The sequence below is a fragment of the Leucopleurus acutus genome, assembly GCF_964270905.1.
Source record: "Leucopleurus acutus genome assembly, chromosome: 9".
Taxonomy (NCBI): domain Eukaryota; kingdom Metazoa; phylum Chordata; class Mammalia; order Artiodactyla; family Delphinidae; genus Leucopleurus; species Leucopleurus acutus.
In genome coordinates this window covers 75,406,702-75,424,485 of record NC_139144.1, presented here as the reverse complement: position 1 = coordinate 75,424,485, position 17,784 = coordinate 75,406,702, and the positions used below count along the sequence as shown (strand labels likewise).

The window sequence follows — 17,784 nt, the reverse complement described above, 5'->3', positions numbered from 1 at the left end:
TTAAGTGTGGATCTCTTCTAAAGACACACCATTGGAATTATCCAAATTCAAGTGATAGGGACTGAAGGAATATGTTACAATCACATTTTATATTATTATCCATTAAATAGCTTTGGATTATATAATGCTCAGCTGAAATATGCTGACAGTTATTCAGAAACCTAAGTAAAACTTTTGATGAACCCGGCCCTACTTTGTTCAGTAGTTATATCTCAATCAGACAAGCTCGACTGTATAATTTTAGGTTTAGTCAGGATGAGATTTATGGGTATATCATATCCAAAGACTGCTGTGAAGAAAGTAAGATTTGAAGAAGCGAGTTATTAATCTTTGCTACAGAATATTAACAAACGTCATGTGGCTTTTATGAGTAGGTATCTATGAGGTAGTAGATTCATAAGCCCCCCAAAATAGATTTCTTCTTATATACCTCTGCTACTAGGAACATAATTAATAGTTACCTATTACTCACTTGTGAAGTCCAAGCTTTTACTTCATTTATTAATTTCAACCTTAGTACAAAATTAACAAAATTAAATGAGGGTTGTCATGTTGTAGTGAATGGGATTGTCTGTCTTGCTTTTTGATGGGGCTGTGTGTATACACCTGCCTGTATGTGTATGTGTGTGTGTTTAGCGGTAGTGCATGTGTTTTTACTTACTATCACTACATAGTAAATATGTATAGAATAAATATTTTTCTTGCTGAAAATATTTCTGTTTCTCTTTTTGCAGATAATCTAAACACACTCATTAAGTAGGTGCCCATATTTGCCTGATTGGTTTGGCTAGTCAAATTAATGGTGATAAAATGTCTTGTTATTCAGATGATTGCTTGTGTGATGTTTGCCACGACTTTTTAGTTTTGAATTTCAAAAGGCCAGTACCCAGAGGGTGTTTCATCTCCTCCCAGGTTCTGTGCCCTCAGTTTAGATAAGTGATCTCCAGGTGGATGGTGACACATGGATCATAGACCTGCTTTCTGGAGAGGAATGACTTTCCCTTGGGACTGGCGTTAACAAAGAACAAACTCTCCTTAAATGTTTGCTGAGTGAATGTTAAAAGAATTAGCTGAGGGCTTTTATGATTATCTTATGGTCTCTCTATAAAAAGGTAACTTTTTAAAGAGGCTATCATATATATGCATATATATGAATTATGTTTAAAAGTATTTATATGATTTGTAGCAATATTTAAGAAGATATGATACAAGTAGACAATATTATAGACAGAGAATCACAGGGTTGGTGTTTTTGTTTTTTTGTACAACTATCCACCCAATTGTTTCTAAAATTTCCTCATTCAAAATACTCTCCTTGTCCGCCTGCCGATGCAGGGGCCACGGGTTCGTGCCCCGGGCAGGGAAGATCCCACATGCCGCGGAGCGGCTGGGCCCGTGAGCCATGGCCGCTGAGCCTGCGCGTCCGGAGCCTGTGCTCCGCAACGGGAGAGGCCACAACAGTGAGAGGCCCGCGTACCGCAAAAAAACCCAAAAAGCAAAAAACAACTCTCCTTGTTGTTTATCTACTGGATAGGACTGAAACCCATATGAGAACTAAATCAAAAGACTACAGTGTGGAACAATGAAACGTAAATTGGGAGAATTAATTCATGTATTTAGGAGCATAATTTGAAAACCACTGTGTGAAAATAAGAATGCCTCCTTCTAGCCAGCACTGCTTGCCTGGCCCGCATTACTCCATAGCTCTTCTACCTACCAGGAGATTTTAAATACAAATGCATATAGGGCCACATAACATTTTGTTAGCCTTAATTTCTAATTAAATATTTGCTGATTTACAGAGTTGAAACCTCCCAAGACTGGATCTAAACTCTGGAATTAAAAAACAAAACAAACAAAAGAAAATTCAGGTATTAGATACCCTAAATCATCTTCTGTAGTGTCAGAGAATGAGATCTGACCTTTTTCTATGGCATTGGGCTGCTGGCTCATGAATTTCCATCAATGCTGTCAATAGTCAGGATTCCTGCATCTATTCTAGTCTAAAAATAGGGGAAGGAAAAAAAACCCTACAGATACATGAATTTTTTTTAACATCTTTATTGGAGTATAATTGCTTTACAATGGTGTGTTTGTTTCTGCTATATAACAAAGTGAAACAGCTCTACATATATCCCCGTATCTCCTCTCTCTTGCGTCTCCCTCCCACCCTACCTATCCCAACCCTCTAGGTAGACACAAAGCACAGAGCTGATCTCCCTGTGCCGTGCAGCTGCTCTCCACTAGCTATCTATTTTACATTTGGTAGTGTATATATGTCAATGCTGCTCTCTCACTTCATCCTAGCTTACCCTTCCCCCTCCCCGTGTCCTCAAGTCCATTCTCTATGTCTGCGTCTTTACTCCTGTCCTGACCCCAGGTTCTTCAGAACTTTTTTTTTTTTAGATTCCATATATAGGTGTTAGCATACGGTATTTGTTTTCCTCGTTCCTCATTACTTCACTCTGTATGAGTCTCTAGGTCCATCCACCTCACTACAAATAACTCAATTTTTTTTCTTTTTATGGCTGAGTAATATTCCATTGTATATATGTGCCACATCTTCTTTATCCATTCATCTGTCGATGGACACTTAGGTTGCTTCCATGTCCTGACTATTGTAAATAGATCTGCAATGAACATTGTGGTACATGGCTCTTTTTGAATTAGATACATACATTTTGTATTTGTGATTGTGATTCCCCAGTGATTATATTTTCTACAACCAGAATGCTTTTTTCTTCCTGACCAATTTCTTCCCATTAGCTTGTTGTACTTGCAGGAATTTATGTATTTCTAATTTAAAAAAAATACTTCAATTGACCCATTAAGCACATTGCTTGGTTCTCTTATTAATGAATCTAAGCATTTTTTAAAGCTCATCAATACATGCATTTCTAATTTTTTAAAATATCCACATCCCTTTATATGAGAGCTTAACTACATTTGAAACATATTTTAAAAAATAATTGGATGTTTTAAGCTAAGTTTCATTTTTGTAACTCCAAATAATGGAACTTTTTGGAAAAAAACAACATAATTTCTATTGAAAGCCTAGGTTGAGATAATTGATATTGGGTTAGTGGTCTAACCAGGTGATCCTCTAGGTTAGTGTATTTAAATATGGGGTCTGAAATATAAATTGATTTGGAAAACATTGCTCTGCCTGCTCTAAGTGCTGTCTAAGGTATCTAAGGGTCAAGTCAGATCACTATAAAGTTATATGTTTGGGCTTTCACTTGAGCTGATTCATATTATGCTTTGGGCCTTTGATCAAGAATAAATGTAGTGGATGTTACGGTGCATGGCCAACATTATCCCCTTCATGACTGAACCACTCTTGCCTCCACCTGATCCTGTTTCCCTCACCCTACTGCAGCGCCGATTCTGAGAGCACCCCCCAATAAACATCCTACAGGCAAGTTTCAGATTATGTTTCCCAGCTAACTCAATTGAAGATGATAAATATTTATTTTTAAATATGGGCATATAAAGAACTTCACTGCCTATTTTGCAAGTTGGAATTTTGTTCAAGATATCATTCAAGTCTTCCATGAAAATATCTGGTTTATAAATTCTCAGATATTATTCTGAAAAATATTTGTCTTTCCTCAGAGCTGGCATGATTTAATTACTTATTAAGAAATATATATTAGGTTGAACTATACAGAAGGGACGATTCGTAGATCAAAAATTGTCAAATATCTGCAATTTCACAAGGCTCCACCTAATATGTTTTTAAAATTTTCCTTTTTCCTTGGCTGTCAGGATGCTCATGGGTAAATTTTGTACTCGATTGCAATATTAATCTTCAGCCTACATTTTCTGGTATAAATACCTCTCACCACATTTATGCCTCATATTTATTTATAATGTTTTGGAAAAGAGGGAGAATATAAGTAAATAAATTCTTTTAATTGAAATAAAACAGATCTCTGCACATAGACAAAACCTTGAACTTAAGCTGACCATCATTATTTTTAGTTTGCAATAACAGCATGCCAGAGAGATAATGCTGAGACATAATTCAGAGTTAGGAGATAATGTTTTACTTATTACTCTCAATAGCAAAACTTCCCTACATCTGGGTGGTCTTAATCTCTTTGATAGTCCAAAGAACCAAAATCACAGTCTACAGCTGCTCTAGCCTTCTAGGTGAAGACTTTGGTATTCTGATTATGGTTTACCTGCTTCCTCTAGTGGGTTCCCAAAGCTCTCTGCAGTCACCCATAGTTATTCACACACTGTACTTTAATGATTCATTCATAAAATCACTCATTGAACACATGTGAACACATATTTTTAAGTGCCAGCTGTGTGCCCCTCTCTGGGTTATGTATAGGAAGTATGGCAGTCCAGCAGCCAGCAAGATAAATGCAGCCCTTGCCCTTGGAGATCTCTTATTTTTCTTCCCTGACTAGACTACGAGCTCTTTGAAGGCAGATACTGTGGTTATCTCCCTTTTACCTTCAATGCACGACTCAGTGCACACACACTTGACACTCAAAAGTATTTCTTAAATAAATGAATAAATGAACAATGGCAACATATAGTTTCATTTACTTCATCTCACCAACTACCAAGACCTTCAGTGAAACCAATCCAACAGATAGTTCTATAGTTGTGTCTTCAGATCCCAGGCAATTTAAAAGTATTTTAAAATTGACTGCACATGGTTTAACTGGTGTTTTACAGTTAGTTGTCTCATTGTTCTGATATCAGTCCATGCTTGGAAAAGACGGAGGTTTACTGGGGAGTAATTTCATTGCATTCCATTTAATCTTCCCTGGCTCCACTGATCTTTCAGATTCTCATGCTTAGTTTATAGATGTTGTATACAGATGTTGTATATAGATGTAGGATCCAAGAGAGTCTTCACTTTTGCCTGCTAAACCCTTGTAATTCCCTATAAATAACCAATAATTTAGGCAGAATTAGAATTTCGTATTTTTTATTGCGTCTCTGTATAGAGTGATCTAATGAGATGGTAGTTTTGCTTTGAGAAAGGAAAAGTATTCATGTGAATTCCTTTTCATGACTAATATTTGTGACTGGCTCCCAACTTCTTTTCTTCTTTCATTTTGATCTTTTACATTTGAGTTTTCCTTCTTTCTGTCCCCTATCCCAGGACCATCTCCTTCCAACACCTGATTTATAACCATTTTCTCTTTCAATTAGTTTTTTAAAACCACTGCTTCTTGTGGCATTCTAAATTCATTGTATACATTACTGAGCTTTTTCTTTGTATTCCAGTCATTTCAATCAGGAGCCAATATCATGTACTGTTTAGGAAGCCAGGCCCTGTATTCCAGTTCCATCTCTTACTAGCAGAGTGATAACAGCCACACCATTTAACCTCTCTAAGTCTCAGTGGCTTCAATTATATGGTGCAATGGGGGTACTATTGATACCTATCTCCTAAGGTTGTAACAAGGATTAAATGAAACAATGTGTGTAAAATGCTTAGCACAGTGCCTGATACCTGCTGCATATTATTATTTTTATCATCATCATCATTTTTGCTGTAGTTGATATTAATATTGCCCAAGTATATTGTAAATTCCTAGAGCCCTAGGATCACATTTATGACTTCCCTTGGACTCCTGATATAACACAAAACACAATAAGTACTATCATCCACAGATGAAAAGTGAAAAATGAATTAGTTAATGAATGTTGTAAATTCTGATTCAACATACTTTTCTTAAAATAATATACAATGTTCTTTAGCATTCAGTTACGTTGTGTGAAAGTCATTCAGATTTGTGAATCTGAAAATGCTGTTTATAGTGTATATTTTGTAAATGTATGTGGATTAAGGATTAATTTAAAACTGTAGGATAATCTAAATAGCTACCCCCCAAAAATTACCACAGGCATTTTAATGAAATGTTGTTTTACAACTTTAAAGCTCACAGCAATATAATTAGTAATATGTGTAATCTTTATTACCAATCTTAATCTTTTTTATATGACTGAAAAATTATTTTATGGTAGTACAATTAAAATAATGCTAAAAATGTCAGCATAACAGAATTAAACTAAAGTAACTACTACAATATTGTACCCCAAACCAGCTAATTTAAATGCAAAGTACTTTGTAAAGGCTATTTATCTGAGCTAATGCATGTTAAGGGATTTAAGGAGTAGTTTGTGTAGCTGAAATAAAAGGAAAAATAAGCACTGTACAGCAATCTTTACTATTGTTTAACACGAGGGAAATATTAAATAGGTTTATATATAGGCCACTTGAGGAAAATGTATTAGAAGTCACATCGCAGCATAGTAAATATAAAGGGGACTGGCAGGCAATACTATTTTCAGAGGTTTTTAAAGGGAAAGCTTGAAATACTTAAAATTGTCCTTATACAAATAATGGTATATCATTAACTATGATAGCTACACTGAAGATGCCCAGAATTTTATGTCTATGATTTGAAATAGGGATTTCAATATACTGGATAGTTGCTTAGTTGGCACATGACACTGGTTAGATTTTTCTCTGAATGCTTCTTTCTGTCAATTCATAATGATTCTACCAAAGTATTGTTATTATAAAGTGAGAATATGGAAGAGTTTAAAATTAAGATTTTTTAAAAATTAAAATAAAACTCAGTATAGAAACTCCAGAAAATACAGAAAACTGAAAAAAATCACCTAGATTTTCACCACCCATAAAGTATCAGACAATATTTAGTATATATATTTCTAGTCTCTGCTCCCTCATGGATAATTTTTTAAAATCTTTCATTAAAAATAGAGATTATAGACAATGGAATATTTATATGTAATATAAAGGAATACAAGAGATATATGTTATATAAAAATCACTAATAATAGTAAATCAGCTGTGTTTTCCTTTTATTATTTTAGTCATTCTTTTACAGACCCTCAAAAAGTTTTGCTGCTTTTATATTTATTCCAAGTTGGTTTCAGTTGCATATTATTTTAAGAGCTATTCTTAAACACTTGGTTAGCATTTAAAATATTTTAGTAAAGTTTTAATGACTTCTCAAAAACTATAGTCCATTAATATCTTATGTAAATTATGACAGAAGCATAGACAATAAATTAGAAACAAACTAGATGTTATAGTGTTTATTGTCATAATCCAATTGTTGAAAGTGGAACTCATTTACCAGATGATGCTACACATTGCATTTGTTTGGTTTTTATTTGGTAGGTCCCAGCACACCTGGAAAGTTCTGCTAGGACTCAGCTACAGAAAGTTCAGAGACAGCAAGTAAAACCTTTCATGACCCTTGACCACCAGATCGTTCACCAGACTCTTAAACGGTCACACCCTCCAACACCAAGCAGTGCACTTCTGGTACAGCATGGACACCAGTCTCCCGAGAGTAACACTGGACCCACTGGAAATCCACTCACCAAGTTGCTAACTCTTGGGAAAGAAGATGACAATGTGGAATGGCATGTATGTCTAATGGCTGCTTATGAAAATATATCATCAGTTTCTTGGGGAAAAAAATACCTCAAGAAATTGAAGTCAAATTTTTATAGTAAACGTTCCATATGCAAATTTATTTAACAAAAGGATGTCTTAATTTATTAATTTGTAATAATTAGTTATGCCCATAAGAATTGTTATGCATAAAATATAACAATTCATTTTTCAACACTCATTTCAGTTTTGTATCAATGTGAGTCAAAGCAGGTTCTAATAGTAATATGTTAAGAAGATTTAACTTTAATTGTAATGGTTTTCTGATAACTTTAGTTAAAACATTTATCAACAGTTACATTATCTGAAGTACCCATTAAGATAAAACAAGCAAAAGAATAAATAACAGTAAACATGTGCTCTAGAAATGTTTATCAGAATGAGACTAATAATCTTCTTGCACTTAATATTTTGTAGAATTATATCGGAATTTATTACTATTGATTATCCATTCATTTCTATTTTCAACAAATACTTGCCTACCATTTACTAAATAAGAGGAAATTAGAGGTGCTGAGGATACAAAATTAATGAGTGTCTAGCTTCGTGGAGTTCATAATTATTGTGACTTGCTTGTAAATGAACGTTCAAAAAATACTGAAGAATGAGTAGAAGTGGGAGAAAACTAGAACTAGAAAACTAGAACTGGGAAAAAGAGTTCCTTTAATATCTCAATGTAGAAAAACTACATCAGTAACTGAGCTTTCTATTCTTTTCTTTTTCTTTTTTTCCATTTGATTTTTAGATGGAGACATGGTTCTATGATCTCCCAGATTTAATCTCCCAATCTGCATTCCTGGTGATTATTACTGATTTCAGGTCACTGCTTTTTAGCTAAGTCTGTAGCCTCCAGGTACAAAATAGATGCTCAGTATATCATTATTTGAATTCCAAATGATAGAGGAAGATTTTCTTTTGCAAATTTTATGTTAATCTAGAAAAGAGAAAAGAATAAGGACCTGGTAGATTGTTTAATAAAACAACCACAAAATAGGAGTAGTTGAAATCCAAAACTAAACATAGATCTCTACATGTATATTTACTTCAACTTTTCAGTAGTGGATATACAAAGAATTTTCAAAAAAAAATGTAGAACTAGGTTCTCTATTCACTCTATGAAGATAATAAAAATATATGTAGGTTGAAAATCATCTGTACAGTAAATATTAGAACTCACCCAATACAACTTTTCTTACAACCACCTTCTTCCCAAGTTCATTTCCTTGTGTGGAAGAGTGATTCCCAAAGGAAAAAACAAATCGCAAAGGATATGCATATGCCAGTCAATTCTAGGCAAAACCCAGAAAATGATCTTATTATGTGTCTTATGAAATATGTCTTCTAAAAGATGAGAAAGGATAACTAACATATATCAGTCTTCTCGGTTTTTCTTAGATAACATTTTTATTCCTTAGGCACACAGATTACCTTTTATTTTATAATAAGTTTGTATAAGAGAAATTTACCTGATCTTAGTGGACCTTTAGGTGGTATCAGTCAAAAGGAGTTGCATGGCTGGGAAGGGTTGAAAGCCTCATTAAGTGCAGTGGTCTAGGGACAACATGCACATTGGCTGCAGACAAACACTTTCTATTTTTTTTAACCATTGTTCTTTAAACTGTGTATATAAGTCTCGTCAACCATTAATGTCAATCACAATTTTATTCCATCTGTTATAGTTTTAATGTGTGTTTTCTTTGAATTTGACTTATCGTGTACACATTTTCACATAGTGCTGTCAATTCCAGTCTTGCTATCTTTAGTAGCTAAGATATATCCTACCTTGTTGCCATTTCCTAATATTCTTTTTTTTTTTTAAACATCTTTATTGGAGTATAATTGCTTTACAATGTTGCGTTAGTTTCTGCTGTATAACAAAGTGAATCAGCTATATGTATACATATATCCCAATATCCCCTCCCTGTTGCGTCTCCCTCCCACCCTCCCTATCCCACCCCTCTAGGTGGGCACAAAGCACCAAACTGACATCCCTGTGCTATGCAGCTGCTTCCCACTAGCTATCTGGTTTACATTTGGTAGTGTATATATGTCAATGCTACTCTCTCACTTCGTCCCAGCTCACCCTTCCCCCTCCCTGTGTCCTCAAGTCCATTCTCTACATCTGCGTCTTTATTCCTGTCCTTCCCCTAGGTTCATCAGAAACTTTTTTTTTTTTTTTTTAGATTCCATATCTATGTGTTAGCATGCGGTATTTGTTTTCCTCTTTCTGACTTACTTCACTCTGTATGACAGACTCTAGATCCATCCACCTCAATACAAATAACTCAGTTTCGTTTCTTTTTATGAGTCAGTAATATTCTATTGTATATATGTGCCACATCTTCTTCATCCATTCATCTGTGAGTGGACACCTAGGTTGCTTCCATGTTCCAGCTATTGAGAATAATGCTGCAATGAACATGTGGTACATAACTCTTTTTGAATTATGGTTTTCTCAGGGTATATGCCCAGTAGTGGGATTGCTGGGTCATATGGTAGTTCTATTTTTAGTTTTTTAGGGAACCTCCATACTGTTCTCCATAGTGGCTGTATCAATTCACATTCCCACCGACAGTGCAAGAGGGTTCCCTTTTCTCCACCCCTCTCCAGCATTTATTGTTTGTAGATTTTTTGATGCTGGCCATTCTGACTGGTGTGAGGTGATACCTCATTGTAGTTTTGATTTGCATTTCTCTAATGATTAATGATGTTGAGCATTCTTTCACGTGTTTGTTGGCAATCTGTATATCTTCTCTGGAGAAATGTCTATTTAGATCTTATGCCCAGTTTTGGATTGGGTTGTTTGTATTTTTGATATTGAGCTGCATGAGCTCCTTGTATATTTTGGAGGTTAATCCTTTGTCGGTTGTTTCATTTGCAAATATTTTCTCCCTTTCTGAGCATTGTCTTTTCATCTTGTTTATGGTTTCCTTTGCTGTGCAAAAGCTTTTAAGTTTCATTAGGTCCCACTTGTTTATTTGAACTGTGATTAAAAATCTTCCAACAAACAAAGCCCAGGACCAGATGGCTTCACAGGCAAATTCTATCAAACATTTAGAGAAGAGCCAACACTTATGCTTCTCAAACTCTTCCAAAATATAGCAGAGGGAGGAACACTCCCAAACTCAGTCTATGAGGCCACCATCACCCTGATACCAAAACCTGACAAACATGTCACAAAAAAAGAAAACTACAGACCAATATCACTGATAAACATAGATGCAAAATCCTCAACAAACTACTAGCAAACAGAATCCAACAGCACATTAAAAGGATCACACACCACCATCAAGTGGGGTTTATCCCAGGAATACAAGGATTCTTCAATATTCACAAATCAATCAATGTGATACACCATATTAACAAACTGAAGGATAAAAACCATATGATCATCTCAATAGATGCAGAAAAAGCTTTTGACAAAATTCAACACCGATTTATGATAAAAAACTCTCCAGAAAGTAGGCATAGAGGGAACTTACCTCAACATCCTAATATTCTTTGATTGGTGCTAAGAGTCATTGTCACAAAGCAGAAAGTTTGTAGTCTTCAGAGTCAGGCACCATGAGATTAGCACCACCACTTAGTTGTTGTGTGGTCTCAATCCTTAACCTCTCTCACCAACATTTCTATGGTTTGAAGAGGTGTCTTATATATAAATTTATATATTTATTTACATTTTATTTTTGGCTGTGTTGGGTCTTCATTGCGGCAAGTGGGGGCTACTCTTCATTGTGGTGTGTGGGCTTCTCATTGCAGTGGCTTCTCTTGTTGTGGAGCACGGGCTCTAGGCACACGGGCTTCAGTAGTTGTTGTATGTGGGCTCAGTACTTGTGGCTCGCGGGCTCTAGAGTGCAGGCTCAGTAGTTATGGCACACGAGCTTTGTTGCCTCACGGCATGTGGGGTCTTCCTGGACCAGGGCTCGAACCTGTGTCCTCTACATTGGCAGGCGGATTCCTAACCACTGCACCACCAAGGAATTCCTTGAAGAGTTGTTTTGATGCTTACATTTCCAGGTGGGTTGGGAGGAGCTTCTGTCATCTTTTATTTTTATAATTATTTTAACATTATTTTATTTTTTCAGCTTGTTTGTGAAATAATTGACATAATCATTATATATGTTTGAGGAATACAGCATGATGATTTAATTTACACATACTGTGACATGATTACCACAATAGGTTCAGCTGACATCCATCTTATCATATAGATACAGTAAAAAAAAACAGAAAGAAGAAAAGAAAAAAAAAATTTCCTCTTAACGACTTTCCTGTATGTCATACAATATTGTTAAATATGGTCATCACATTGAAATACATTATATTATATAAGTACTAGTTGTAGTACTTATATAAGTACTAAGGTACTTATTTATCTTAGTACTGAAGTTTGTATCTTTTCACCACCTTCCTCCAATTCCTCACCACTCCGACCACCAACTTCTGGTAGCCACAAGTCTGATCTTTTTTGTTTGTTTGTTTTTTAACATCTTTATTGGAGTATAATTGCTTTACAATGTTGTGTTAGTTTCTGCTCTATAACAAAGTGAATCAGTTATACATATACATATGTCCCAATATCTCTTCCCTCTTGCATCTCCCTCCCTCCCAACCTCCCTATCCCACCCCTCTAGGTGGTCACAAAGCACCAAGCTGATCTCCCTGTGCTATGCAGCTGCTTCCCAATAGCTATCTATTTTACATTTGGTAGTGTATATATGTCCATGTCACTCTCTCACTTTGTCCCAGCTTACCCTTCCCCCTCCCCGTATCCTCAAGTCCATTCTCTAGTAGGTCTGCATCTTTATTCCTGTCTTGCCCCTAGGTTCTTCTGAATATTTTTTTTTCTTTTATTCTTTTCTTTTAGATTCCATATATATGTGTTAGCATATGGTATTTGTTTTTCTCTTTCTGACTTAACTTCACTCTTTATGACAGTCTCTATGTCCATCCACCTCACTACAAATAACTCAGTTTCGTTCCTTTTTACGGCTGAGTAATATTCCATTGTATATATGTGCCACATCTTCTTTATCCATTCATCTGTTGATGGACACTTAGGTTGCTTCCATGTCCTGGCTATTGTAAATAGAACTGCAATGAACATTTTGGTATATGACTATTTTTGAATTATGGTTTTCTCAGGGTATATGCCCAGTAGTGGGATTGCTGGGTCGTATGCTAGTTCTATTTTTAGTTTCTTAAGGAACCTCCATACTGTTCTCTATAGTGGCTGTATCAATTTACATTCCCACCAACACTGCAAGAGTGTTCCCTTTTCTCCACACCCTCTCCAGCATTTATTGTTTGTAGATTTTTTCATGATGTCCATTCTGACCAGTATGAGATGATATCTCATTATAGTTTGGTTTGCATTTCTCTAATGATTAATGATGTTGAGCATTCTTTCACATGTTTGTTGGCAATCTGTATATCTTCTTTGGAGAAGTGTCTATTTAGGTCTTCTGCCGCTTTTTGGATTGGGTTGTTTGTTTTTTTGATATTGAGCTGTATGTATTGCTTGTATGTTTCGGAGATTAATCCTTTGTCAGTTGCTTCATTTGCAAATATTTTCTCCCATTCTGAGCATTGTCTATTCATCTTGTTTATGGTTTCCTTTGCTGTGCAAAAGCTTTAAGTTTCATTAGGTCCCATTTGTTTATTTTTGTTTTTATTTCCATTTCTCTAGGAGGTGAGTCAAAAGGATCTTGCTGTGATTTATGTCAAAGAGTGTTCTGCCTATGTTTTCCTCTAAGAGTTTGATGGTGTCTGGCCTTACATTTAGGTCTTTAATCCATTTTGAGTTTAATTTTGTGTATGGTGTTAGGGAGAGTTCTAATTTCATTGTTTTACATGTAGCTGTCCAGTTTTCACAGCACCACTTATTGAAGAGGCTGTCTTTTATCCACTATATATTCTTGCCTCCTTTATCAAAGATAAGGTGACCATATGTGCGTGGGTTTATCTCTGGGCTTTCTATCCTGTTCCATTGATCTATATTTCTGTTTTTGTGCCAGTACCATACTGTCTTGATTACTGTAGCTTTGTAGTATAGTCTGAAGTCAGGGAGCCTGATTCTTCCAGCTCCATTTTTCTTTCACAAGATTGCTTTGGCTACTCGAGGTCTTTTGTGTTTCCATACAAATTGTGAAATTTTTGGTTCTAGTTCTGTGAAAAATGCCAGTGGTAGTTTGATAGGGATTGCATTGAATCTGTAGACTGCTTTGGGTAGTAGAGCCATTTTCACAATGTTGATTCTTCCAATCCAAGAACATGGTATATCTCTCCATATGTTTGTATCATCTTTAATTTCTTGCATCAGTGTCTTATAGTTTTCTGCATACAGGTTTTTTGTCTTCTTAAGTAGGTTTATTCTTAGGTATTTTATTCTTCATGTTGCAATGGTAAATAGGAGTATTTCCTTAATTTCTCTTTCAGATTTTTCATCATTAGTGTAGAGGCATGCAAGAGATTTCTGTACATTCATTGTGTATCCTGCTACTTTACCAAATTCATTGATTAGCTCTAGTAGTTTTCTGGTAGCAGCTTTAGGATTCTCTATGTATAGTATCATGTAATCTGCAAACAGTGACAGCTTTACTTCTTCTTTTCCAATTTGGATTCCTTTCATTTCTTTTTCTTCTCTGATTGCTGTAGCTAAAACTTCAAAAACTATGGTGAATAATAGTGGTGAGAGTGGGCAACCTTGTCTTGTTCCTGATCTTACTGGAAATGGTTTCAGTTTTTCACCATTGAGTACAATGTTAGCTGTGCGTTTGTCATATATGGCCTTTGTTATGTTGAGTTAAGTTCCCTCTATTTATTGTCATTTGCTTCTAGGTATTTTTTGATTTCCTCTTGATTTCTTCAGTGATCTCTTGGTTATTAAGTAGTGTGTTGTTTACCCTCCATGTGTTTGTATTTCTTACAAATTTTTTCCTGTAATTGATATCTAGTCTCATAGCGTTGTGGTCAGAAAAGATACTTGATACAATTTCAATTTTCTTAAATTTACCAAGGCTTTATTGGTGACCCAAGATATGATCTATCCTGGAGAATGTTCCATGAGCACTTGAGAAGAATGTGTATTCTGTTGTTTTTGGATGGAATGTCCTGTAAATATCAATTAAGTCCATATTGTTTGATGTATCATTTAAAGCTTGTGTTTCCTTATTTATTTTCATTTTGGATGATCTGTCCATTGGTCAAAGTGGGGTGTTAAAGTCCCCTACTATGATTGTGTTAATTTCCCCTTTTAGGCTGTTAGTAATTTCCTTATGTATTGAGGTGCTCCTCTGTTGGGTGCATAAATATTTACAATTGTTATATCTTCTTCTTGGATTGATCCCTTGATCATTATGTAATGTCCTTCTGTGCCTCTTGTAATAGTCTTTGTTTTAAAGTCTATTTTGTCTGATATGAGAATTGCTACTCCAGCTTTCTTTTGGTTTCCATTTGCATGGAATATCTTTTTCCATCCCCTCACTTTCAGTCTGTATGTGTCCCTAGGTCTGAAGTGGGTCTCTTGTAGACAGCATATATATGGGTCTTGTTTTTGTTTCCATTCAGCAAGCCTGTGTCTTTTGGTTGGAACATTTAATCCATTCACGTTTACAGTAATTATGGATATGTATGTTCCTATTACCATTTTCTTAATTGTTTGGGGTGTTTTTTTGTAGGTCCTTTTCTTCTCTTGTGTTTCCCACTTAGAGAAGTTCCTTTAGCACTTGTTGTAGAGCTGATTTGGTGCTGCTGAATTCTCTTAGCTTTTGCTTGTCTGTAAAGCTTTTAATTTCTCCGTCAAATCTGAATGAGACCCTTGCTGGGTAGAGTAATCTTGGTCGTAGGTTTTTCTCTTTCATCACTTTAAATATGACCTGCCAGTCCCTTCTGGCTTGCAGAGCTTCTGCTGAAAGATCAGCTGTTAACCTTATGGGGATTCCCTTATGTGTTACTTGTTGTTTTTCCCCTGCTGGTTTTAATATTTATTTTTTGTATTTAATTTTTGATAGTTTGATTAATATGTGTCTTGGCATGTTTCTCCTTGGATTTATCCTGTATGGGACTCTCTGTGCTTCCTGGACTTGATTAACTATTTCCTTTTCCATATTAGGAAGTTTTCAACTATAATCTCTTCAAATATTTTCTCAGTCCCTTTCTTTTTCTCTTCTTCTTCTGGGACCCCTATAATTCAAATGTTGGTGTGTTTAATGTTGTCCCAGAGGTCTCTGAGACTGTCTTCAATTCTTTTCATTCTTTTTTCTTTATTCCTCTCTGCAGTAGTTATTTCCACTATTTTATCTTCCAGGTCACTTATCTGTTCTTCTGCCTCAGTTATTCTGGTATTGATCCCTTCTAGAGAATTTTTAATTTCATTTATTGTGTTGTTCATCACTGTTTGTTTGCTCTTTAGTTCTTCTAGGTCCTTGTTAAACGTTTCTTGTATTTTCTCCATTCTATTTCCAAGATTTTGGATCATCTTTACTATCATTATTCTGAATTCTTTTTCAGGTAGACTGCCTACTTCCTCTTCATTTTTTAGGTCTGGTGGGTTTTTGCCTTGCTCCTTCATCTGCTGTGTGTTTCTCTGTCTTCTCATTTTGCTTAACTTACTGTGTTTGGGGTCTCCTTATCGCAGGCTGCAGGTTTGTAGTTTCCATTGTTTTTGGTATCTGTCCCCAGTGGCTAAGGTTGGTTCAGTGGGTTGTGTAGGCTTCGTGGTGGAGGGGACTAATGCCTGTGTTCTGGGGGATGAGGCTGGATCTTGTCTTTCTGGTAGGCAGGTCCATGTCTGGTGGTGTGTTTTGGGGTATCTGTGGCCTTATTATGATTTTAGGTAGCCTCTGTGCTAATGGGTGGGGTTGTGTTCCTTTCTTGCTAGTTGTTTGGCATAGGGTGTCCTGTACTCCAGGTTGCTGGTCGTTGACTGGAGTTGGGTCTTGGCATTGAGATGGGGATCTCTGGGAGATTTTCACTGTTTGATATTACATGGAGCTGCGAGGTCTGTTGTGGACCAGTCTCCTGAACTTGGCTCTCCCATCTCAGTGGCAGAGTCCTGATGCCTGTTTGGAGCACCAAGAGCCTGTCCTCCACACGGCTCAGAATAAAAGGGAGAAAAGAAAGAAAGAAAGAAAGAAGAAGATAAAATAAAATAAACTATTAGAATAAAAAATAATTATTTAGAGAAAAAAAATTTTAAGCAGTAAAAAAAAAAAAAAAAAGGCAAGACAGAACCCTAGGACAAATGGTAAAAGCAAAGCTATACAGAAAAAATCACACACAGAAGCATAGACATACTCACAAAAAGAGAAAAAGGAAATATACATATATATATCATTGCTCCCTAAGTCCCCCTCCTCAATTTGTGATGATTCATTGTCTATTCATGTATTCCACAGATGCAGGGTACATCAAGTTGATTGTGGAGATTTAATCCACTGCTTCTGAGGCTGCTGGGTGAAATTTCCCTTTCTTTTCTTTGTTCTCACAGCTCCCAGGTTTCAGCTTTGGATTTGGGCCTGCCTCTGCGTGTATTTCCCCTGAGGGCGTCTGTTCGTCGCTCAGACAGGATGGGGTTAAAGGAACCGCTGATTCGGGGGCTCTGGCTCACTCAAGCCGGGGGGAGGGAGTGGTACGGAGTATGGGGCGAGCCTGCGGCGGCACAGGCCGGCAGGACGTTGCACTGGCCTGAGGCGCGCTGTGTGTTCTCCCGGGGAAGTTGTCCCTGGATCACTGGATCCTGGCAGTGGCGGGCTGCAGAGGGTCCCGGGAGGGGAGGTGTGGATAGTGACCTGTGCTCGCACACAGGCTTCTTGGTGGCAGCAGCAGCAGCCTGAGTGTCTCATGCGCCGACAAGCCTCTCGGGCTGGTGAGTGCTGGTCAGCTCCGATCCTCTGTGAGGGAATCTCTCCACTTTGCCCTCCGCACCCCGGTGGCTGCACTCTCCTCCGTGGCTCTGAAGCTTCCCCGCTCCACCCCCCGCCCCCCTCCCCCCCCCCCAGCAGTCTCTGCCCGCGAAGGGGCTTCCTAGCATGTGGAAATCTTTCCTCCTTCACAGCTCCCTCCCCTGGTGCAGGTCCTGTCCCTGTTCTTTTGTCTCTGTTTTTTCTTTTTTCTTTTGCCCTACCCAGGTATGTGGGGAGTTTCTTGCCTTTTGGGAGGTCTGAGGTCTTCTGCCAGCATTCAGTAGGTGTTCTGTGGGAGTTTTTCCACGTGTAGATGTATTTCTGATGTATTTATGGGAAGGTGATCTCCGAGTCTTACTCTTCCGCCATCTTGAAGGTCCTCTGATCTCGCTTTTTTTTTTTTTTGCGGTACGCGGG

General features: G+C 36.8%; 1 protein-coding gene across 3 annotated transcripts in view; it reads left to right on the top strand.

Moving 5' to 3' along the window:
* The window catches only part of TFEC (transcription factor EC), a 675,276-nt gene that overhangs the window by 613,538 nt on the left and 43,954 nt on the right, over positions 1-17,784 (top strand). For all 3 annotated transcript variants that reach the window (XM_082845898.1, XM_082845896.1, XM_082845897.1), the window contains one exon: positions 7,184-7,435. In XM_082845898.1, coding sequence (XP_082702024.1) covers positions 7,256-7,435 — 180 coding nt within the window. In that variant the 5' untranslated portion in view covers positions 7,184-7,255. The remainder of the gene's footprint in view (positions 1-7,183; positions 7,436-17,784) is intronic.